Source organism: Panthera uncia (assembly GCF_023721935.1).
Source record: "Panthera uncia isolate 11264 chromosome B2 unlocalized genomic scaffold, Puncia_PCG_1.0 HiC_scaffold_24, whole genome shotgun sequence".
Taxonomy (NCBI): Eukaryota; Metazoa; Chordata; class Mammalia; order Carnivora; family Felidae; genus Panthera; species Panthera uncia.
The window spans coordinates 10218686-10242720 of record NW_026057580.1 but is presented as its reverse complement, the minus strand read 5'-3'; the positions used below and the strand labels follow the sequence as shown (position 1 = coordinate 10242720).

The 24035-nt window shown below is 54.5% G+C and overlaps 1 protein-coding gene across 1 annotated transcript in view; it reads right to left on the bottom strand.

Moving 5' to 3' along the window:
* Nucleotides 1–24035, bottom strand: part of TNXB (tenascin XB) — a 45033-nt gene that overhangs the window by 7984 nt on the left and 13014 nt on the right. The window contains exons 4-12 of the mRNA XM_049653527.1: nucleotides 23722–23837; nucleotides 19059–19215; nucleotides 18614–18877; nucleotides 17023–17772; nucleotides 15484–15852; nucleotides 14106–14399; nucleotides 12036–12326; nucleotides 11376–11681; nucleotides 9185–9544 (exon numbers count right to left, since the gene is read on the bottom strand). Of these exons, the coding sequence (XP_049509484.1) occupies nucleotides 9185–9544; nucleotides 11376–11681; nucleotides 12036–12326; nucleotides 14106–14399; nucleotides 15484–15852; nucleotides 17023–17772; nucleotides 18614–18877; nucleotides 19059–19215; nucleotides 23722–23837 (2907 nt within the window). The remainder of the gene's footprint in view (nucleotides 1–9184; nucleotides 9545–11375; nucleotides 11682–12035; nucleotides 12327–14105; nucleotides 14400–15483; nucleotides 15853–17022; nucleotides 17773–18613; nucleotides 18878–19058; nucleotides 19216–23721; nucleotides 23838–24035) is intronic.

Here is a 24035-nt window from a genome sequence, read left to right as displayed (position 1 = left end):
TCCTCGGGGGACTCTGGGGCCTCCGTGCTGGGCTCTGTGGGGCTGGGGGTCTCCTCCACCTCAGTAGAGGTTGGGGTCTCTTCCTCTGCAGCTGAAAAGGAGACACACAGAAAGGATGAGGCAGGATCCCCAGGATATGTCCTTGGATCTTAGGAGAATGGAGAGCTGTGACCATGTCTGGGGGCCCCAAATTCAGTTCAGAGAAGCCCATGCTTGGGGCTGGCTGGGCTTGCTCAGCTGACATCTTACAAACATGCTTGGGGGCTTCCAGGGTCAGCAGTGGGGAACTCTGAACAGACACCAGCATAGCTCATGGAGGCCCTTCTCTGCCCAGGAGGACCCCTTGGTCCCCAAGGGGAGGCACAAAGGGCACCATGGCTCAGCCTCCAGCTAAGGGACCTCCTGCACCCCACTCACCCATCACCCGAGAGAGGTGACCCCCCTCCCTGGCTGACCCCACCCTGGGGCTTCCACCGTCCACTCACCCGTCACCCCAAAGGCAGAGACGGGGCCCATGCGCTGGCCACCGTGGAAGCCATACAGGTTCATCTTATACTTGTGGTCTGGCTCCAGGCCTGAGATGGTGACCTGGTCCTCATTCCCTGGCACCCTCACCGCCTTGGGCTGCCCATCCCCGTTCTTGTACTGGACCAGGAAGTGGTCAAACTGGCCCTCGGGGACAGTCCAGGAGAGGTGCAGGGAGTCGGGGGTGGCGTCTGTCACTGCCAGCTGCCCCAGTTGTGGCTTGATGGGAGGTTCTGAAGGTTCATCCTCCTCTTCCCTTGGGACTGAACAGAGACAGGAGAGAGAGAGACAGAGAAGGGGGGGTGGGCAGGATGACCATGGGGACACTGCTCTCCACTGTGCTCTCACAGCCATTTGGAAGGTAGCAGAGCTCTCCTTGCTCACCTGTGAGGGCCTCAATGTGGGCAGGACCCACACGCTGCTGGCCATGGAAACCATACAGGGTCACCAGGTATCTGTGGTCAGATTCCAGGCCAGTAAGGATGATGTCATTCCGGTCACCATCTACTTTGACTACTTGGAGTTGCCCATCTTTGTCTGTGTACTGGACCTCAAAGGAGTCAAAATCTCCCTCCATCACTGTCCAGGAGAGATGCAAGGTGTCTGGCGTGGCTTCCTCCACAGTCACCTCCCCTAGGCGGGGCTCAGGCCCTGGAGGACCTAGGGCCTCGGTTTCGATATCTTCTCTGGAGGCTGGTTCAGAGAGACAGGGAGAGATGGGTGACCGGTCTGTCATTGCAAGACTCTCCAAGAAGAGAGAACGAGGGAAAGAGTGAAGGACGTGATAGCAAGAGTTCAGCAATAAAAAGGACCAACTATGATACAGGGGGATGAATTTCCAAGGGATTGGAAACCAAGCACAAAATATGTATTGTACGTTCTGTTAAAAGAGATGCTTACAAAGGCAAAACTGTAAGGAGAGAAAACAGTTAGTGGCTGCCAGAGGCTGGGTTCGGGAAAACTGATTGCAAAGGGGCATGGGGAAATGGGTTTCTTGGGTCAATGGAAATGTTTTATATCTCAGTTGTTGCAATGGTTTCATGACTTAGACATTTACCAACACTCATTGTTCACACAGAATTGTGTGTAAATTATGCCTCGATAAACCTCATCCCTTCCCCTAAAAGAAGGGAAATGGGAAGCTCAGAAATCCCCTGGCTGGGTCAGGCCAGGCGAGCTGAAGCCAGAAGGAGGGACGGCATACTCTGGCCACAGCCTCACTCACCAGTCATGGCGATGGCAGAGATGGGACCCACACGTTTGCCCTGGTGCAGTCCGTACAGCAGGAGCTTATACCTGCGGTTTGGGTCCAGGCCCGGGATGCGGACCTCCCTGAGGCTGCCCTCCACAGGCACCACCTGCGGCTGCCCATCTCTGTCCTTGTACTGGACCACAAAGGAGTCAAACTGGCCCTCAGGGACTGTCCACGAGAGGCTCACAGAGTCTGGGGTCACGCTGGTCACCTGTAGCTCCTCCCCAAGATGGGGCTTTAGGGGATGCTTTGCTTTAGCATCATCCACAGCACTCCGGATCTCTGAGATGGAGACAGAAAGGAAAGAGCTGCGTGTTTCTGGTGGCCTGGGTGAACTCAAAGGGCAGGACTGAGAGGTCTGCAGACAGGGCTTTGCCACAGCTGAGTCCTATAGGGCCAGTGCTATGGGATTGTGCAAGGAGAATAACAACTGTGATGGCAGCCACCACAAGTGGCCACCTGCTTCCCTGGCCTGGCAGGTTGCTGATGCCTTCCCTGGGGGAGTCCTGGGAGCAGAGCCTGGCCCTGCAGGGCATGTTCTCACCTGTGGTGCCTTCGGCAGTGAGGGGGCCATGGCGCCTCTTGCCCAGGAGCCCATAAAGGAGGAATCTGTACTTGCGGCCAGTGTCCAGAGGGGTGATGGTGACTGAGCGCTCATAGCCCTCCACAGGCACCACTTGGGGCCCGTCCCTGTCCTTGAACTGGACAACAAAGGAGTCAAAATGGCCCTCGGGGACTGTCCAGGAGAGGCGCAGTGAGTCCAGGGTGGGATCTGTCACCCACAGCTCCCCAAGGCGGGGCGGGGCCCCAAGGCTGGCGTCACCTTGGGCAGCTAAAAGAGAGGAAAGATTCTTATGTTTATTTTTTTCCAGGATGACTCTTTGACTACTTCCCGCTAGAGCTGGAAAAACCCAGGACTGCCCAAATGATCAGTGCTTCCCCAAAATATTTCCATCACCCTCCCATCTCTGCTACCGTCCCCAACTGGCTCATGCCTCCCTCCACTTAGCCAGTGTGACATCTCCAGGAAAAAAGAATCCCTAGCTTCCTGCTTATCTTATTCCTCCAACTTTCCAGACTCTTCCCGCCTACTAAAGACTATTTTCCTAGTAGGGTGCATCTTGGTTTACTTATTTTCTTTTACCAAGAAGTCTACCCTTTGTGATTTGACTGGCCCCTGGGGAAATTCTGAGGGTCCTGGGGACATCAGAGGGGGCACAGGATCCCCAATGAGTGCAGACAGCAGGTGGGAAAGCAGGATGTTATGATGGAGGTGGCCCTCACAGGACCTGGGAAAGTAGTGGGGGCTGCCAACTTGGGGTCAGGGGAGGAGAAGGGGAGCTCACATGGAGAAAGGATCTGGTGTCTGTCCCAAAGCCATCCTGAGGCCTGAGAAGGAGCTGGCCCACTGCCTTCTTGGCCAGAGAGGACGCTGACAGCATTGTTATTGCTAGAGTTTTCTGGCATCAGGGAGCCCCCAGGGGCAGGGGAGGGCCTGGACTGAAACCCAGGAAAGGGGCACAGCTGGGCTGGAATTGACTGAGACTGGCTGGGCAGCCAGCCCTGGGCTCCTCTGGTTCCCAGTTTCTGAGGCTCCAGGAAGAGGCCACAGGAGGGAAAGGGTCCTCTGGGGGCTGCAGTTAGGGGATGCAACGAGCATAAGCCAGTAGCATAAGAAAACTGGGTGATGGCAAAACTCTCAGGAGGTGACAGCTGCACAAGGTTGATGGCGGCAAGACCCAGGCAGGCAGAAAGGGCTCCTGGCTCCCTTCACCCCTACCCCAGCACCCCCAGTCTGTCCCACCTTCCAGGAAGTGTTCTGAAGAGGCTTCCCCCATTCAACAGAAGTGGAAATTATGAAAAGAGAGAAAAAATCAACCGGCAGAGCAGACCCAGGAACTGGGCTCATTTTCCTTGAACTGGGGCAGGCAGTGTGGCTTTTCTTTTCTTTTCTTTTTTAAGTATTTATTTATTAATTTGAGAGAGAGACAGAGCGTGAGGAGGGGAGAAGCAGAGAGAGAGGGAGACACAGAATCTGAAGCAGGCTGCAGGCTCTGAGCTGTCAGTCAGCACTGAGCCCGATATGGGGCTCGAACTCACAGACTTCGAGATCATGACCTGAGCCAAAGTCAGACTCTCAACCGACTGAGCCACCCAGGGGTCCCACTGTGGCTTTTCAAATGAATCAAAAGAGATGGACAGAGGGCAGACCAGCAGAAGGAAAGAGATAAGGCAGTGTGAAAAATGGTGGGAAGGCCGCTGGGGGGCTGGAGGGCTCTCACCTGTCTTTGCCTCCACAGAGACTGGGCTGCGTCTTTTCCCATCCTGAATCCCAAAGAGCAGGAACTTATATTTCCTACTGGGCTCCAGGCCAGGGATGGTGACCTCGCGCTGGTCTGCAGCCACAGGCACCACCTGGGGCTGCCCATCCCTGTCTTTGTACTGGACCACAAAGGAGTCGAATTCACCCTCAGGGACCGTCCACGAGAGGCTCACAGAGTCCTGGGTCAGGTCTGTCACTGTCAGCTCCCCGAGGCGTGGCTCCTGGGGGGACTCTGTGGTTGGGGCTGGAGGGAGGGGAGCTAGGATCCAGGAAAACAAAGAACATGGCTGAGGTCTTGGGCAGGAGAACTTCCCCCTTGAACTTCTGGCCTCCCAGGGCCTCAAGGGATCCTTAAACTAAGATGAGAAACAGTTACATCCATATTTTCCCTGACCTGTAACTGAAATGTAGCATTTCCTTCAATGATGAATATAGGTGACAAACCACTGAGGTACCAGCAGTACCTGTGACTTTGTTCTATTAGGAATCAACAGATGTTTTCCCATCACCTTAGAATTACTACAGAAATTTCAAAATACCATTTACTCTCATGACCAACTACTTCTAAACATGGGTATGTTATTATACAATCCTCTAACTCTTATTATTTAATGAATAAAGAAGTTCCTGTATTACTAAATCATAAATTTGAATTTAAAATATTTTGATAATTGAATATCAATATAATTGGCTTCCTCTGTAATCCTATGCCTTTATTTTATAGATTTTAAAACACTGCTCTGAGGGGTGCCTGGGTGGCTCAGTCAGTTGAGAGTCTGACTTCAGCTCAGGTCATGACCTTGAAATTACGGGTTCGAGCCTCATGTCAGGCTCTCCGCTGTCTACATGGAGCCTGCTTTGGATCGTCTGTCCCCCCTCTCTCTCTGCCCCACGCCCCACTCACTCTCTCTGTCTCTCTCAAATAAACTTAAAAAAATAAACTTGGGGCGCCTGGGTGGCTTGGTCGGTTAAGCGTCCGACTTCGGCTCAGGTCATGATCTCACGGTCCGTGGGTTCGAGCCTCACGTCGGGCTCTGTGCTGACAGCTCAGAGCCTGGAGCCTGTTTCAGATTCTGTGTCTCCCTCTCTCTCTGCCCCTCCCCTGTTCATGCTCTGTCTCTCTCTGTCTCAAAAATAAACAAACGTTAAAAAAATTTTTTTTAAATAAAAAAAAATAATAAACTTAATTTAAAAAAGATAATAAAACACTGCTCTGAGAGGGGTCCATGGGTTTCACCAGACACTGGCAGAAGAAACGGCGGCAACCTGTGCCCAGGAAGCTAAGAGCAAGGGCCACTTCTGGGAGGAAGGCAGGCTATAGCACCCAGGGTGCTAAGGGCCTCTGAGGAGAGATTCAAGGGATGCGTGCCATTTAAGCTCAACTAGAAAAAAAGGGCATCAGGGGAAGGTGGCAGCTGTGTCCAGGTCACAGCAGGGTTGTAAAGAGAAAGGAAGGAAACAGCTGTGGGCAATCAGGGGAGACAAACAGTCTGCAACTGGATTTAGATCAAATGGAAGCAAGACATTCCTGCCTGGGGGAAAGGGCAGAATGGAGATGGGGACTGGGAGGGCAGGGAAGGTTCTAGCTGGGGAAGACGCCAAGGGGCCAGGGAACAGAGTAAGGTGCCTGTGACCTCAGGAAGGACCTGTGGAAGCCACTGAGGCAGGATCTCAGAGAGGGTTGTGGGGTGGGGAGGATTCTGGGTAACCAGGGATGGGGACTGCCTCATCCCTGCTCACTCACCGGTCACAGCTACCACAGAGAGGGGGCCCACACGCTGGCCACCATGCAGCCCATAGAAGTTCATCTTGTATTTGCGTGCAGGCTCCAGGCCGGGGATGGTGACCTCACGCTGGTCTGAGGCCACAGGCACCACCTGGGGCTGCCCGTCCCTGTCCTTGTACTGGACCATGAAGGAGTCAAACTGGCCCTCTGGGACTGTCCATGCGAGGCCCACGGAGTTGGGGGTCACATCTGTCACTGTCAGCTCTCCCAGGTGTGGCTCCAGGGGGGGCTCCGTGGCTGGAGTCTCTTCCGGTTGTGGAGCTGATAGAGACGGTGGGAGACCGTTAGGAAAAGCCCCTCTTTCCCTTGTTAGTAGTTATGTCTGTTGTTTTTGTGGTGCCCACGAGGTGGTTCTGATTAAAACTACACTAATTTGGCAACATCTGTCTGGCCACAACCCCTCACTCAGTTCCTGCCAGGATCTGGGGCTGTGCTGGGGCTGGGGAGGGGTGTGCACCGTCACTGAGACCCTGGTAAAGTAGCTGAACTTCCCTTGTGCGTCAGTGCTCCAAGTCCCCTCTCCCGGGACCCGCAGACTCAGTGTTTGCCTGGCATCTTCGTTGGGTGCCTGGTCTGTGTCTCAAACTCATTAAGTCCAAAACCGGGCTCAGAGACTCCCCACCCGCCACACCTGCTCAGTCCACAGCCTCCCCACCTTGGCAAAGCCACAACTTCATTCTGGGCATTGTCCGAGTCCTCTCACACCCCACATCTAGCCTGTGAGGAAGTTCTGTTGTCCCCTTCAGCAGCTGATGCCCCCTCACTAACTCCGCCCCGCTGCCTCCATCCCCAAGCACCAAGTGCCACCAGCTCTTACGGGACTACCAGGGTCTCCTAAATCACCTCCCTCCTCCACCCTCATCCTGCCTCCGATCAATGTTAGTCAGAGCCTGTTCCCAAAATGACTTCCATCTCACTCAGGGCAAAAGCCTCTGAGGTCCCAAGTGATTGATCATCTCTCACATATCCCCCTCCCCCCATTCCAAACATTCCTGGCTTGCCCACAAATGGTCAGGGCACTTTCCCTCTGCCCTGGATCTTCTTCCCAAAGGCCCGCGTGCCTTGTCCTCTCCCTCCTTCCCTTAGAGAGGCCATTTCCTACCCCCTTTCTACCGATTCACCATCTCGCCTGCTGGACTTGGCTTTTCTCTCCAGGGCTAATCACTGTCACGTTCAGTAGCACTGACAGATTTGTGCAGTTTGGTGTCTGTTTCCCTCTGCTAGAATGTGACCTCCATGGGCAGGGGCTTAGCCTTGCTCACGGCTGTGTCCCCAGCACCTGGCACACTGTGGGTGCTCCACAAATGCTTGTTAAATTACTGAGTGGTCTGCACGACTCTGCTGGGAAAGGCTGAGCTCAGAACCTGTTGGTCCCCACTGCCCCAGAATCAGCTGAGTGTGGGTGGCATTCCTCAATAGTGACCAAATCTGGAAGGTGGTCCCAAGAAGTAAAACAGTGGAGGAGGCTGCTGGGTGTGGTTCCCAAGAGCTGTTTTCTCTGGCGTCTGCAAGAGGATAAGACTAAGCTCCAGACAGATAAAACCTGCTTTAAAAATGGGTCGTTGGTGAGGCCTCAGAAAGAAATGATTCTGAGCGGGGAGGGCAGGGCTGAAGGCAGCTTAAGGTGGGTGGGAGTGGCTGCATCTACTCAGTACCAGGTATGAGAGCTGGTATTGTATTTCATGTTCCTTCTACCTCTGATAGGTCCTGTAGCATCCATTGCCTGCTCATTTGTGCCCTGTCTGTACTTCTTTCTGTAAGGAAGAGAAACTGTCCCTCACTGTCAAATAAGCCCTACTGTTGTGGCTTGGCTTACCTGGAAAAGGTAGAACTACAACTACCCATGGGCATGCCAGTACCATGTTGCATTTGACGTAATCTTTTTCTAATTTAGAAATGTTTCTTTTCTTCCTTCCTTTCTTCCTTCCTTCTTTCTCTTTTCTTCCTTCCTTCCTCCTTCCCTCTCTCCCTGTCTCTCCTTTCTGTCCTTCCTTCCTTCTTTCCTTCCTTCCTTCCTTCCTCCCTCCCTTCCTCCCTCCCTTCCTCTTTCTTTCCTTTCTTTTTCTTTCTTCCTCCCTCCCTCCCTTTTTCTTTTTTCTTTCTTTTTCTCTTTCTTTCCTTCCTTCCTTCCTTCCTTCCTTCCTTCCTTCCTTTCAGTAGGCCTCATGCCCAGCACAGAGCTCAATGCAGGGCTCAAATTCATGACCCTGAGATCAAGACCTGAGCTGAGATCAAGAGTCACACACTTAACTGACTGAGCCACCCAGAGGCCCCTAGAAATGTTTCTAATAGGCTATGTACATATTTTCTCCTGGCAGTGGTACAGCATGTGCTTTATTCCAGGCACAGCCCCTTGGTCAGCTCAGCAGGCTCCAGCTACCCATCACTTTTCCTACTCTGATAATGGAGCTAACTGAAGAACAAAAAGAAATTAGGAGTAGAAGGTTCTGTAAACTAAGCCAGCCAAGTCACTGTAAGGTTGGGCTTCGTGGGAGTACAGAAACCATGCTCTGAAAACTTGTTTTTCTGCTTTTAAGTGTTTAATCTTCCTCCTTATACTAAAAGTTGTTTTGAAAAAGGTGTGTCTGTTTCAGTGAGCAAAGGGAAAAGAGAGGCCCCTTCCTGTGACCGAGGTGGGCAAGTCAGCAGGAGAATAGCCAAGTCCCAGAGGTCTGCCTTGGTTCTGGTCCCCAGCTGCTGAGACCCTGGAGGGATTCCCCAGGCTGCTTCCTCTGTGGTGCCCAGGTGGCCCCAACCTGGGCCTGAGGCAGGGAGTGGAACGGATGTCCCTCTTTGCTTCAAAGTCACTCACTGGATGAGTGGTAAAGAAAGTTTCCAGCTACTGATGGAGAGGCCCAATGCCTCATGCACATCCGACCACCTAAGCAGCTAAACCAGCCAAAGAGGACAGAGCAAACCCCAGACTCAGGATAATTATAATCATCTTTGTGGCAACACTGGCAGCATGTGTACTCTGTGCCTGCCCTTTCTTAGTGCTTCATGTCTGTTAACTCATTTAATCCTCACTACAATTCTGTGGGCGGCTGTTACTGTCCTCATTTTACACATGAGGAAACAGGCACAGAAAATTTAAAATTGTTAAAGGTCACAAAGCTGGTTATATCCCAGTCCCTGGCAAACTGCTCTTTTTAGGTCCTCCCTCGGTAAGGGGCAGGGTAGGAGGAGGTGGTGGGGGCAAGGGGTCATACTACCACTGCAGCAAGGGAGAGCAATGGCCACAGGAAGGCTGGGGGCCACTGGTGGGAGGAAAAGGAAGCAGGCCCCAGCTCTCACTCACCAGTCACACCCACGGTGGACACGGGGCCCCAGCGCTGCCCCCTGTGCAGGCCATACAGGTGCATCTTGTACTTGCGCCCCGGCTCCAGGCCCCCGACGGTGACCTCACTCTCCTCACCCCCGACACGCACCACCTGGGGCCGCCCGTCCCTGTCCTTGTACTGGACAGTGAAGGAGTCGAAGTGGCCCTGGGGGACGGTCCACGAGAGGCTCAGCGAGTCTGGGGACGATCCTGTCACTGTCAGCTCCCCCAGCAGGGGCTCCTCGGGGGACTCTGGGGCCTCCGTGCTGGGCTCTGTGGGGCCGGGGGTCTCCTCCACCTCGGTGGGGCTGGGTGTCTCCTCCACAACCTCCTGGGGGGCTGAGAGAAGAGATGAGGATACAGACTTACAGCCTAACTTGCTTTGTTGGCGAATTATGACAATCAAGTATATCCAGCAAATAAAGTCCTCAAGCCATAGGGTTTGGGGTTCGGGTAGCATTTGTATCAGCCATTCAGTAACTCATTGGAGAGAGTTGAGACAGGCCCCTGAACCCTGTAGATACTGCTGGCAGGAAATGTACTGGTGGATTCTGTGGGGGTGACCGCAGTCTGAGAAAAGAGCTGAGATGGGAAGAAAGGAAATTCTGGGGAACTTTCTCCCATGTCCTCTGACAGTGCTGAAATCGAGGGGGCAGTAAGGCGTCTTCACATTTGCCTTCTTCCCTTTCAGCTCCACACCTCCCTAGGGCTTTCCAGCTGCCCCACCCCACTTACCAAGACACCAGACAGAATCTACCTTGGCTAGGGCCTCCCTGGACAGTCCTGTCCCTCCTTCTACTTCAGACAAGAGTGGGAGAAAGATTTGGGGTAGAAGGCTAGGGAGGGCCATGCTCTTCCCTAGTGGGGTCTAGAATCACAGCCCTGAGGGTACCTATCCACTGTCTGGCAACTAGGTCTCTGCTGAGGCTCCATGGAGACGGGAGACTGGCTTCTGTAACCCACTCCCTGGTCCACAGGGTATTACTCAGGGGACAGGAGATTGAAGAGGGAGGAGGCAACAATGGGGAAGTTAGGGAGATAAAGGAGACAAAAAAGGATACTGGGAAGGGAGAGAATCAGGGAGAAATAGCAGCTCATTCTTTTTTTTTTTTAATTTTTAAATGTTTATTTATTTTGAGAGAGAGAGAGAGAGCGAGAGCGGGAGAGGAGCAGAGAGAGAGGGGAAGACAGAATCTGAAGCAGGCTGCAAGCTCTGAGCTGTCAGCACAGAGCCTGACGCAGGGCTCGAACCCACAGACCATGAGATGATGACCCAAGCCGAAGTTGGATGTTTGACTGAGCCACCCAGGCACGCCCCTAGCAGCTCATTCTTATAAGTTTCGATGTGCCAGGCACTGTTCTAAGTATGTATGTTTGTACATTAACTGATTTAATTCTAATGACTCTGTGAAGCAGTAGTGACCGTTATTATCCTCATTTGACAGATGAGAAAGCTGAGGTACAGAGAGATTTAGTAATTTGTGCAAGGTCCATAGGGAATAAACTGTAGAGCTAGGATTAAAATCCAGGCAGTTGGATCCAGAGCCCATGCTCCCACCCATGATGCTACAAAACCACAGAAATGGTGCTGACCCAGGGCGGCGGGCGGGGGGGCTGGACAGGTGGGAGAATGAGGGGAAGTAGGGGGACTGAGAGGGAGCCCTTTGCCCTGCTCCCAGGTGGCTGGGAACCAGGGATGTGGGGGCCTGGGAAGAGGCCTTTTCATGCCAGAAACATGGGAAACATGGGACTTTTGTCCCTTGGATCTGCCAGCTCTGAACAGGGCAAGCAATGGCGGGAAGGTGCAGGGAGCCCGCAACAGAAGCTCAGAAATGACAGCACCCCAAGCCAGGCCATGATAGGGGAAGCAACACAGTGGCTGAGGATATCTGTGGAGAGGACAGCCTGGGGCGGAGGGATGATTCCGGGCATTCGGAATGGGAAAAATGAGGCCGGTTCTTGGAGATGGAGAAGCACAGCTGAGGAGAAGGTCAGGGGCTGCTGGCTGGGTGAGAAGTCCTGGGATGTGGGGAAGTCCAGGGTAGAGGCTTGGCAGAACTGGAGCCCAGAAAGAGAAGGTGGAGAGAAGTACGAAGGAGTCCCGGGGCCAGGTCCTGCCCAGAGGACCGGGGGCTGGCAGTGGAGGGAGGCCTGTGTGGCCCTGACTCACCTGTGACAGCCACCACAGACACAGGCCCCACACGCTGCCTGCCATGAAGCCCATAGAGGTTCATCTTATACTTCCGGTGCGACTCCAGGCCAGGAATGGTGACCTCGTTCTCATCACCCCTGACGGGCACTGCCTGGGACTGCCCCTGCGCGTCCTTGTACTGGACCATGAAGGAGTCGAAGGAACCCTGGGTCACTGTCCAGGACAGGTGCAGGGAGTCTGGGGTCACACGAGTCACCATCAGTTCCCCCAGCAGGGGCCGCTCTGGGGACTCTGGGTGGAGGAGCTCCTCTCTCTTCTCTGAGGCTGTAAATAAGAGGATCCACTGAGGGCTATACTGGCAGCCCCAGATTGGTGTTTGGGGTTCGGAGGGGTTGTCATACCTGGCGGGTGGGTCACTAATCAATCAGCATGAGTGCTGAACTCCTGGGAAGTCTGGCAGAGCCAGGGTATGATACATCTTCTGGGCCTCGGGGAACAGCTGAATGGGATGGAAGGGACCCAGCAGTACAGGGGAGGATGACTATCCCTCAGCCTGGGAGTGGGGCCAGGATTCAGAGTCTGCCATCTCACTGGGAGGCCCCAGCTGGTTCCTGGCTGAGGACAAGGGTGTGGAAGGCTGGGAGGGGTCATGGGGGAGCTTAGGTAGTTGCCCCTCACCTGTGGTGCCATCAGCTGTGAGGGGGCCGTGCCGCTTCTTGTTGGCAATCCCAAACAGAGTGAATCTGTACTTGTGGTCAGGGTCCAGGGAGGAGACAATGACCGAGCGCTCAGGCCCTTCCACGGGCACCAGCTGGGGCTGTCCGTTCCTGTCCCTGTATTGGACTACGAAGGAGTCAAACTGGCCCTCAGGGACAGTCCAAGAGAGGTGCAGTGAATCTGGGGTGGGATCTGTCACCCACAGCTTTCCCAGGCGGGGTGGAGTCACTGAGCTGGGATCACTCTGAGGCACTGAGAGGAAGGGTAGAGAAAAGGAGGAACACAGGTCAAAGGAAAAGGGAGATCCATCTCCCACATTGGGATGCTGGGTGAGGTTGTGCAGGCTGTTCCCTGCACAAAGGCGCATGGCTGAGGGAGGACCAAGAGACTAAAATTCAGCCAGCCTCTCCTTGCCAAGCTGTGTGCCCTGGCATGGGGCTACGCTCACCTAGAGAAGGGGTGCCTTCTTCTAAATGGCACAGAAGCACCTTATGGACTACTGCGGCCCTGAATCTATCCGCAGCCTAGTGACGGACTTCAGAGAGAAGGGAGCCCAGCCATCCCTTTCTGTGTCTCCGTAGCCAGGGAAGCCTTCCAGGACAATCTCTACTGCTTCCAGGCTTAACTACTAGCTGCTCTCTCCTCCAAGAGAGGGAAGTGCGATCTTTGGAGCGTTTTACTATGGGAGAGTCTTCCACACCTGTGCTCTGGGCCCCACTTCCTCCTTTCTCACACCGCACCACCAACCCCTCACTCCCTGCCACTGTGCCCTCAGCATTGATAGGAGCTCCTCCTCTCAGTTGCTAGCTCTCTCCAGCTTCCACCCTCCCTCCTTGCTCTCTCTTCCTTGCCCAGATTCCAGAAAGAGACGTCTATACTGGTTGTAGCCATGTCCGCACCTCCATCACCCTCTCAATCCAGCTCCACCTTCCACTGGCAGCTCTCCCCGGGGTCAGTGGTGGCCTTGCCATTGCTAAGTCCTGTGGACGCTCTGTAGCCCTGAATCACTCTTATGGAATCTGACATGTCTGGCCACACCCTTAATTTTGGCATCCAGGACACCACTCTCTCTGGCCGTGCCCCTCTCCCCAGATCACCTCCTTGGGCTACCTTGCACGCTCCTCTTTCTCTGCTCGGGCCCTGAGTGCTGTCCATCTCCAGGGTTCCAGCCGCCCCGTCTCTTCTCCCCCTACAACCTCACTCTGGCTCCTGCCCATTGGCACCGAGGACACCCAAGCACCCTCTTCAGGCCTTCTCTCTGCCCTCCAGACCTGTGAGGGCAGCAGAGATAACCCCTCAGCCCACCACTTTCTGCTTGAGTGCCCTCTCCCTCTCAGTGCCTTGACTCTCCTCATCCATAAATGGGTATGTCTCATGGGGCTGCTGTAGGCAGTAAGTGTGATGACGCACTTAGAACATCTTAAACACATTTGACAGTTAAATGCTCACGCTGTGCTGTTCCTCACCTCTGCTGTCCCTTGCCTCAGGGAATGGAACTGTTTGATCTAGAACATGGGAGTTCCTGGGCCTCCTCATCATCCTTCACCTCCCACACCCAGCCTCACTGCCACCCTTCCAGCCAGGCCAGCATCATTTCCTGCTGGCTCTTAACTCACTTCTCCAGCTATTCTCTGCAGCAGCCTCAGTGTTATTTGTAAGATAAGCATGAAATCATGTCACTCCCACTTAAAACCCTTCAGAGGCCCCCTGGGGCCCTCAAATAAGTGCCAAGCTCCTCAGTCAGACACACAAGACCAGTCCCTTCAGCTCTCCAGGTACCCTGCTCTCCATCCAGAGGAAACAGATTGTACAGGGCCACACTCACTGTCACCTCATTCTCCATGGCTCCCTCTGTCTGCACTGCCCTCCTCAACCTCTCTGCCTGACCTGCCACTATTTTCCCTTCGGGATTCACCTCAGGCACCACTGCCTCCAGGAAGCCTTCCTGGAGTTCCCAAAGCACTGGGAAGACCTCCTTCAAGACTTTGCACGGGGGCAGAGATAGGAGTGTGTGTGAAGGCTCTCACTCACAGATCTTGGCTTCAGCCACCAGGGGGCCATGCCTCTTCTTGCCCAGGAGCCCATATAGCACAAATTTGTACTTGCGGCCAAGGTCCAGGTTGGTGATGAGGGCCGAGCGCTGGGACCCCTCCACAGGGACAACCTGGGGCCCGTCCCTGTCCTTGTACTGGATCACGAAGGAGTCGAACTCGCCCTCAGGGACCGTCCATTGCAGGAGCAGGGAGTTGGAGGCCATGCCAGTCACTGTCAGCTCACCCAGATGTGGCGGGGCCAAGGGCTTCCCAGGCTTTGCCCCATCCCTGTCTGGAATGTGGGGAACAAAAGTAAAGCAGTTGGATTCAACCCCTGCCTTGTCCCTGGTCTCCTTCCCTTTCCTCAGCCCATTAGGTCCCTCCTTCCTGGACAGCTCCCTCCCTCAAAGCTTCCGTTTTCCTACCCTCAGCCCTCTGTGAGTAGCCAGCCATCTCTGTCTGGAATGAGAACTTTAGCCCTTCCCTTGTGCTAGCCTCCCCGCCCCTCACAAAGGTCCCAGTCTCTCTCCATACCAAGACCTTTGAGGGAGTTTCAGGTCCCCCCTGGTTCTTCCTGAGTCAAAACCTCCTCATTGCTGTTTTGGAGCAGCTGAAGACTCCTCCACCCACTTGGACTTTTCTCTCCCTCACCACCCTCTCTCCTAGTGCTGAGCTTGATCTGGAGTGGCAGAGAGCGACTTACCCTAGTCCCGTAAAGAGGGACCAGGAGGGAACACGAGAGTCGGGAAGCCCAGGTCCTATCCCTCACTGTTTCCACAAACCTCACCCATCTCTGATGCCCTGCTGGCTGTGGAGTCCCCCACGCTAAAGAACTTCCATCCCCGGGAGAAACTGGCTGATGGGACCATGGAGCACTGTCCACTGCAGGCCAGGCTCCCAGGGTGGTGGGCTACCATCCCAGTGAAGGGATGGCGGGGGCTGTGGGGAAGAGAAGGGGAAGAGGGGGCTAAGGGTCAGTATCCTCAGGGCTAGAAGCCTTCCCACACCTACCCACAGAGATCTGTGGGGTGGGAGGGACAGAGGGGTGACCAGGAATTGGGGAGGACACAGGCAAAGAAAGCTGCAGGTGGAGAGCCAGAAGCCTACAGCCTCTCTCCTTGACTCCCTGTCGTACCCTCTGACCTTCCTCCCATCTGCTATTCCCCTTCCCTACCCACCTTGCCATTGTTCTAAGACCCCCTCCATTCCTCTTTCCTCTGAACCCTCAACTGCAACCTTTTCTCTTCTTGTTTGCTTTTACCACTCCAACCCAAACACCAGCACTGCCCTTCAATCCTCTCCCACCTCAGAAACCCTGATGGCCCAGCCCCTCCCCCGCCCTCAGGACACTAATCTGAACAGAGTTTAGGATATACCCATAATGCCTTGGTAGATAAGAGGGGCAGAGGACTCGCCCTCCGGGGGGACCCCACGAAGCGACAGCTCATAGGGGACGCCGGGAGGTGGTGAGGGCACCAGAGCCTGGCGGACGTCCCCTGGCAGTAGTTCCTCATGTGCCCCTGGCCCCTCGGGCACCCGGAGGCGCAGCTGGAAGTGGGCAAACGTGTCAGGCTGAGCAGTCCAAGCGACGCGGAGGTGCCCCGTCTTGTCTTTGCCCAGCACCCTCAACTCTCCTAGTTCCTGGGGGCGCTGCTGTAGTTCAGGGGCCCGGGCCCCTTGAGTGGTTGAAGGGCCTGAGGGAGGAGGCTCATCCGTGGCCGCCAAGAGGCCTGAGGGAGAGGACCCTGGGAAGGGGCAGGGAGAGAAAACAAGAGAGTCGAGAATGAGAGCCAGAAGGGAAATCCCAGCCCCCAGGTTCTGCCTTCTAGCCTCTCAGAGCCTATAGACCCTCCCTCTTCTGCTTCTGAGTCCACTCGCTGGACCACCTCATCCTTCCAAGGGTCTGCCCCATCCTCCCAACACCCCTGTCCACCCCATTCTTAAACAGACAAACCTGCAGGCAATAAATAAAAGAACTAAATCTGGCCATCCCTCCCCTCACAAGGCTCCTATGACCCCCAGCCCCACAGATTTCCATGTCCTTCCCTAAGTACATCCCCTTCCCTACTGGGTGGTGGTCGTGGCTTCCATTAGTGCTGCAGTGAGAAGCCTGGAAGAAAGGAGGAGATGTGGTGTTAGGGAAGGCGGATGCAAGTAGAGAGTGGGTAGTGAGGAGAGAGGGAAAAGAGGGTGTGTATGGGGGGTACATCCAGCTCAGGTGGCATCTGGGCCCTAGGGGGGAAGAACAGGTCCACAACCCTCCCCAGGGCAGCCAGAGAGCACCCCTCCCCTGAGCCCGGCATCGTTCCTGTGGAAGAGACAAGCATGAAGTGAGCCAGGAGGTCTGGAAAGACAGCTCAAGAAGCAGTGGTTTCACCTCTCACAGACACAAGCTGCCTGATGGTTTCAAGGCCATCCCCACGCCGCAGTCCCCATGTGTCCCTTTGAGGTCAAGGCCAAATTGTGGAAAATAGTAACCGCTGACCACAGCCTTCTGCCACCCTCACTACAGTGAGTCAGAGTTGAGGAGTGCTGGTTTCACTCCGGTGACCACCCCAACTGCTCCAGTGAGTTTTTGCAGACCCTCCCATCCCCCTAAATGCCCCTTCCCTTGCCCAGGATGGCAATCCTGACAAAGTGTCTGGGGAACCTTAAAGACCAGGTCTCCCTGGCCCCGGGTATGCCCGAGGGCCCTGGGGTGGAGATGGCTTTCTAGGAACACAGAAGGGCATGCTTTGTTGTGGAGTCCCCTGGAGCCTGGACCGGGAAGGGCTTGAAGGCCGAGGAGTGTGGTGGGTGGGGGTGGGGTGGCAGTCTGAGCAGTGAGGCAGTGGGAGGAACTCTTGGATGCAGACTCCAAAGGCAGGTGAGGCTGGGCAGGGAATGGGTGGTCCCGCGGCCCCAGCCCATGCTACCTGTGGTGGTGATGAAGGCGTAGGACTTGGAGGTCTGCCCTGCCCGCACCCCGTGGACCTCCACGTGGTAGGTGGTGCCGGGCCTGAGGTCGGGTAGGCTGACGGTGCGCGTGGTGCCCGGCACGGTCAGCTCCCCGCCGGGGCCCTCTGCCGGCGGCTGGGGCCGCCAACGCAGCACCACGCGCTCGAAGTGGCCGCGAAGCCCGTCAAGGGATACGAGTAGTGCGCCGTCCGCGGAACTGCCCAGGACCTCGGGCTTGGGGTGGCGGGGCGCAGCCACCCGATCGACGCCTTCGGGCGAGAGGCCGTAGATGCCCTGGTTGGAGTCCCGCTTCCAGGTGCCGGGGTCGGGGCTGGCGGTGGGGCGGGGGCGACGGGGATGGGGGGCCGGGGAGCCGACGGGGGCGGCAGCCGCCCGACGCCGCTGCAAGTATTCGTGGATGTGGCGCGCCACCGACGCGTAGGTCTGGTTGGCCCGCAGTGGGTAGCCATGAGCCCGCAGGTGGCGCTCCAGGTCTTGCACGGTGCCGCGGAAGCGGCCCAGCTCGGCGGTCAGGTTGCCCCACGCCCGCCGGGGGGGCTGCGGCAGGCTAGGCCCAGGCCGAGGCTCCTCCTCCCCATCCTCCGCGGGCCGCGAGGGCCTAGCGGGACGTGAGGGCCGAGGGGGCCGCGGGGCCGGAGCAGGCCGGGGGCGGGGCTTGGGGGGCGGGGCTGGGGGGCGAACCTCCGGGTAACTGTAGTGGCCGGGTGCTGCCGGGGGCAAAAAAGGGGGAAGGGGAGAGCAGGTCAGTGGCAGCCCCCCCTCCCCACCGCCCCTGCGCTCCTCCCCACGGCAGCCCCGCACTCCCTCCCCCCCGCCCCGCCCCCAACCGGAGCCAGAGGCCTCTTGCTCGTGCCCCAGCCCCACCTGGAAAGAGAACCAGAGAAAGGAGTCAGTGTCCCAGGAGCCCCTCCCCGCTCGCCCTCCAAGCCCGCCATTGTTGGTGCCCTAGAAAGAAGAGAGAAGCCAGCAGGTGGGGCCCTGTGTCTGAAGGAGAGAAAGGGGAGTGGGAGGAGAGAATGTGAGCTACAGCGAGGTGGGCGTCCCTCTGTCACAGGAAAAGAAATTAAATATCCATCTGTTAAGAGACCTTGAGGATTAGTGGAAAATTACTGCTCTGAGACCAAATTCCCCCCAGCCCCAATCCTAAAGTCAACAGGAATGCGGGTCTCTGATCTGCCCAATTCCAATCCCTACAAGGTCTGACCACCAACTGTGAGCACAGGCCTGCGTCTAAATTTCAAGCAAAATCTACCCCATCTGCGTGAGTCAGACATCATCTTCTATTTACTGCTTCTCTCCATGGGGCAGGTTCCTCCCCTCCCTCCCCCCATACTCCAACCTGCAGCCTTCCTACAGGCCTCCAAGCACCCTAGGGCTTTGTCTTCCCGTGGCCCAGTTACAGAGCAAGTCCCCAGCAGGTGATTTGTGACTACCCCTGCCCTGCCCAGGTGCATTCAGAGGAGCCTGTGAACCCTAGATATGGGCTCCCAAAGAAGGGGCTGCTCCACAAAGAAACTGGGTCCTTCCTTAACCCCTGGCCAGGCATACCTGTGTTGGCCCTGACAGAAGCCGGGTAGCTTACTGCCCGGCCCCGCTCTGCAGTGACAGTCACTACATATTCCACGCCTGGCATCAGGTCGGTCAGCAGTGTTCCATCTGCCTCAGGGGGTACCTCCAGCCGCACCCTCTGGTTGCCGGCACTGACATAGGACACCACGAATTGGTCCACCTCAGCCTGGGGTCGCAGCCAGCTGAGCTCCAGTGTGGTTGGTGTCACAGCCACCACTCGGAGGTCCTGGGGGCCGTCGATCACTAGCCAGGTTAGAGAGAAGAGGGATCAGGTGGGAGTCTAGTTCTTCAGTCACCAGCTTTCACTCTAAGAGCTCTGTCACCATCCAGTTCCTCCCTTCTGCTTTCCTGGGGGCAGATTCCCAGCCACCCCTCTCAAATCCAAATCTCCAACCAGGACCCTTCCCTCAGCCCCAGCTCTCACTGGTGGTGATGGTCTTGGAAGCAGGAGGGCCCCAGTTAGTCCCTCGAAGGGCACGGACAGTGACCTGGTACTCCTGGCCAGGAGCCAGTCCTCTCTGGTCATAGGCTGAGGCAGAGCTGGGTACTCGTGCTGTGAATGGGGGGCTCACCCCCTCTGTCTGCAAGAAAGAGGGCACCAGGTGGTTTAAGGCTGATGGTCTCACCCCTGCTGCCCAATCTTCCTTATCTCTTCTTTCTCCAAACTCCAGTTGCTGTCAACACGGAATTGTGTAGAACTTGGTCCTGTGCAGCTGGGGAGCGTGGTGGTAGCAGCAAACACATCTAAAATGCTTAGTCCCAGGGCACCTGGTGGCTCAGTCATTAAGTATCTGACTTCAGCTCAGGTCATGATCTCAGGTTCATGAGATGGAGCCCCGCGTTGGGTGAGCTCAAGCCCTGCTTCTCTCTCTCTTTTTCTCTCTAACCCTCGCTCACTTGCACCCTTTCTCTCTCTCTCAAAAAATGAAATGAAATGAAATAAAATAAAATAAAATAAAATAAAATAAAATAAAATAATATATAAAATGCTTAGCCCGTACCAGGTGCTATTCAAGGCAACTTGTGTATATCAACTCACTTAATCCTCATAAGAACCGTATGAGGTAGATCATGTTATTCCCATTGGACAGATGAAGAAACCAAGGTACAAAAGGATTAAGTATCTTGCCCAACATTTGCCCCAGCCTCAGCCTCCCCACAGACACCCACCCCTGGCTGGGTATTGTGGGTGTGACCCTTGTCATGACGCATTAGGCACTTCTCTGGTCTCCTGAGCAGGGTTGGAGGCCACTCAAAAACAAAGTCCACCTGCCCTAAATTCTTTACAAACGTTCCCCAATTTTGTGCCTGGCATCGTGCTGGGCATGATGAAAGACATGTCCCCCATCCTCAGCTCATGTTAAAGCTGATTAGATCTCTACCCAGATCTCTGTGGCATACAGGCCTGTGAGTGAACCACTGCTCCAAGTGCACACATAAGGTATTATGATTACCTGTGGTGACCCCACAGGAGATATACCAGCTCCAGAAGGGTCTCCTGGAGTGCCAGCCACTGGGGAAACAGGAGGAATGGACATCTGTGAGCAGTCTAACTGCCCCGAATTTCACTGGGCTGTCTAGCTAGGACAGCTAATAAGGACGCTCTGTTCTGCTTAGCTATGTTGGCCATGATGAGGGCACCTCCATCCAGCCAAGTAGGATTGGAAATTTCAAAAGGTACTCTCCTAAACCAAGAAAATTGTGGGGAAACCAACACAGTAAATAGCAAAGTACAAAACCAGATGAGAGGCCACGTAGAGATTTCTGGGTTGAGGATGAAAGAAAGCTTTGTCAGAGTTTTGTTGGTTGAAAATTTTTCCGGGCACACAGGACCCCTGCTCCTCTCCTACTCACCCTGCCCTAGGATACCCCAGTCTGGGAGGCCTTTGGATGGCCTTCACCTAAAGACCCATGAAGTCCTCATCCTTCCTAGAACTCTCTCTCTCTCTTTCTTTCTCCCCTTATTCCCCCAACCCAACAACACACACACACACACACACACACACACACACACACACACACGGCCCTTGGGTGCTCCCTGATGATGTCTGGTCCTTCCAGCAAGACAAGCCATCTTGTTCTTCAGACCACCTTCTCCCTTCAGACTGCCTACGTGAACCTTTTAGACACCTCTTAGTCCCTGCTAAGATCAATTTGGGAATCGTCCCCTGAAAGTGCCACTGTCAGTCTAATCGACCTCTCTCATTTGCCTGGTCTGAGACAGGCTCTCTACCAGATGCTGGTGTCCCTTGCTGCTTCACTGTCCTTGGTGAGTTTCTAACCTTATTTCTGATACCAACTTCATGGTTCCAGGTGGGGGTGCCACCCTGCTTGGGCGCTGGAGTTTCCCCCACCATCTTCCACCTTTCAGACCAGACCTCAAACACAAACTTTTCTAAGGCCATGAGGTCTTGTGTCCCAATGAAAGCGTGGCGTAGTCCAGTTTCTAGGCTGCAGAATACAGCCAAACCAAGAATGCTGGACCCTCCTCTTCAAGGGCTCACCGTCCTGAGTTTCCTCATGCTTCCTCTCACATTCAGAGAGGAACCAGCCTTTTGCAAAATAGCAACATTCCTTGAGTTAGTGGTCCTCCCTCAGGCTTGGGGTGTATCAGAATCCCCCGGAGGGCTTGTTACAGTGCAGGTTACTGGGCTCCAGGCCCAGAGCTCCTAATTCAGTAGCTCTGGAGCTGGAGTCTGCCCATTGGCATGTGTAACAAGCTCCCTCCTGGGTGATGCTAATGCTTCAGGTCCCGGGAATATGCCTTGAGAACCACTGAGTCAGAGTAGCAATGCCACGTATGCATGGAGAAGGAGAAATGTTTCTTCTTCCGCGTTCTGAAAACCATTCCAGTGACTAGGAGTGTCCCTTTGCCAGCAACAGCAGAGGCTGGGCTTTGCGATGGAGTGCTTCTGGAAAAGGGAGTGGATAAGGTAGAGATAGGCTTCTAAGAAGATAGCAGTGCCTGAGGACAGCCAGCTACCAATACTCTGTGCCAACAGAAATGGGCAGAGAGTGCTGGCCAAGGCAAGAGGCAGGATTCCAGAGGCCAGCCACAGAAAGCTTAGAAAGCAGTCTGAAGGCCAGTAGCACAGGCTAACGTGGAGTCCAAGAGAGGTGTTGGGGACCAACTTTACAGGAGCATTTTCCACACCCGGGCTCAAAGGGAACCCAGAATGTGACAGAGGTTCATACCCAGAGATGGGTTGAGCCGGACCCAGGCCAGCTCGACCTCACCTGGCCCCATGGTGAGGGAGGAAGCCTAGAGCTTTGGCTGGGAAACTTCTTGGAAACACTTCTTGAAAACACCCAAGGATGGGTTTGTATTTACTAAGAGCAGAGGACAAAGCTTTCCTGCAAGTCCCTTCTATCTCAAGTGTTTAATTCTTTCCCTGCAGTTGCTTAAGAAAGTTGTTCCTTTTAAAAGTCCTATCCTCTCAAGATCAGAGCTATGTAAATAATATGCACACAGAAGAGAGTGGGAGCAACACTTAAAAATGTTAACAGTGCTTGTTTTAGTGTGAAGCAGCCAAGAATTATTTGCTTTTTCCTCTAGTTGCCAAATTCTTGTCTTGTGATTATATTATTTTTATAACCAAAAACAACAACAAAAACACTTCACAGAAGAAAAAATCTAAGCTTTACTGGTTGCACTGCAAAGCTGGGATTTCTGCCTCTGTTTCTACCAGACAGTAAGGAGAGACAGAGCATGGCAGGGGTCTGGTCTTGTGGCTATAACAAAAGGACTTAGAATGAACAGCCTCTCCCCCTCCCCTGCCAAAAAAAAAAAAAAAAAAAAAAAAAGAATGATCAGGTCAATTAGGGTGGGGTTGACAGCCAGCACCTCTGAACTGTCCCTTCTGTCCTTGACCCTTCCTAGGGTTTAGGCCCTGGGAGTTATTCATTCTTCCAGAGTTCTGGCCAGGCAGAGATTAGGATAAATGGCCTACTCACCCATGGCATTTGTGGGAAGATGCAGGAAAACATGAGCTAGACAGTAGAGATGTCAAATGATTTGGAGCTGGGAGGCCAAACATATCATAAAAGCCCAATCTGCATAAAAGGAGGTCTCTAATGAGAGGCCATGAGGCTTTGACCTTAGGGTGCCCCCAAATATTTTAAGAGCGAGTTGGAAGGAGACAGAGAAAGAATGCTTTGCAGTGCACTGATGACACGGAGGCGGGAGAAGCAGTTCACAGACTCAAATTATTGCAACAGCCTAGACAGCTTGGCCCAAACCAGAAAAGATAACACTGAACAGAGCCACATGCAGAGGCCTATATTTAGGCTGAGAAAGTGTATATAGTTGAATGTCATCTTTTTATCTTTTTTTTCTTTTCTTCTTTCTTTTTTTCCATGTTTATCTACATTTTCTAAAGTTTCTACACTGAGCCTACATGACCTTTATAATAAAAGTCACTTAAAAACGGTTTTGATTGAAGACAGCTGACAGTTTTTGTGACCACAAGTTAATACACACCGACTCTGAAAAAAAGTGCCCGTGTCTCCAGAGTTAGCCAGGAGGACTACTGGACTCCTCCTTGCCCCCACATTTTGGGGGCAAATGCAAAAAGTACGAGGCACTAGAGGAGGGAACCCAGGAATTGTGGGATTCGGGAAACAAAGCCTTAGGGAAAAGGGGTGAAGAGACCAGTGGGTCTGGCCTGGAGAGAATGAAGAGTGTGGTGATCACTGATGTTTCCAAATACCTGAAAGCCTGTGGTAGAGGACGTGGGGAAAGCAATGGCAACATTCTGATGCTGGTGGAGGCCCAACTAGGGCCAATGGATGGATGTCAGAATGGGGCAGATTTAGATTCAGCAACAACAGAAAGAACTACCAGTAATGACCAACAACGGACTGGACAGCCTCTGGAAGTACTGAGCTCACTGTCACCAGAGGTATTCCAGCAGCAGTGAACTGATGCTGCAGAGGCCTTCTGGACCCAGTGTGGGGTAGGACGAGAAGGCCTTCCATAGGAGCTTCAGGAACCTAGCCACCTGACTACCTAGAACTTCCTGCTTGAGGTGAGAACTCCCTCCCCCGAGGCCTGCCCACTCAACCTCCTCCTGCAGCTGGGCTCTCACCGTGGGAATGAACTGAATTTCATAGGCATCCACAGTGCCAGGAGCCCGGGTCCACTCTGTCCGAACCGTCGTCTCCTCCAAGAGGTGCATCCTCATGCCCTCGATGGCTGGCACCTCTGCCCAGGAAAATGAGATACGGGAAGGTGGTTAGCCTAAGGCAGCCCCTCACCCCCTACCCCTATCCCCCCCCCCCCCCCGCCACTCAGGGTCACACCAAAAGATGGATCCCAGTTCCTGCTCCTCTCTGGAGGTGGGGCAAAGCTGGCAGAGGCCTCAACAGGCCCTGGGGTCTCCTTCACCTCCCCCCCCCCCCC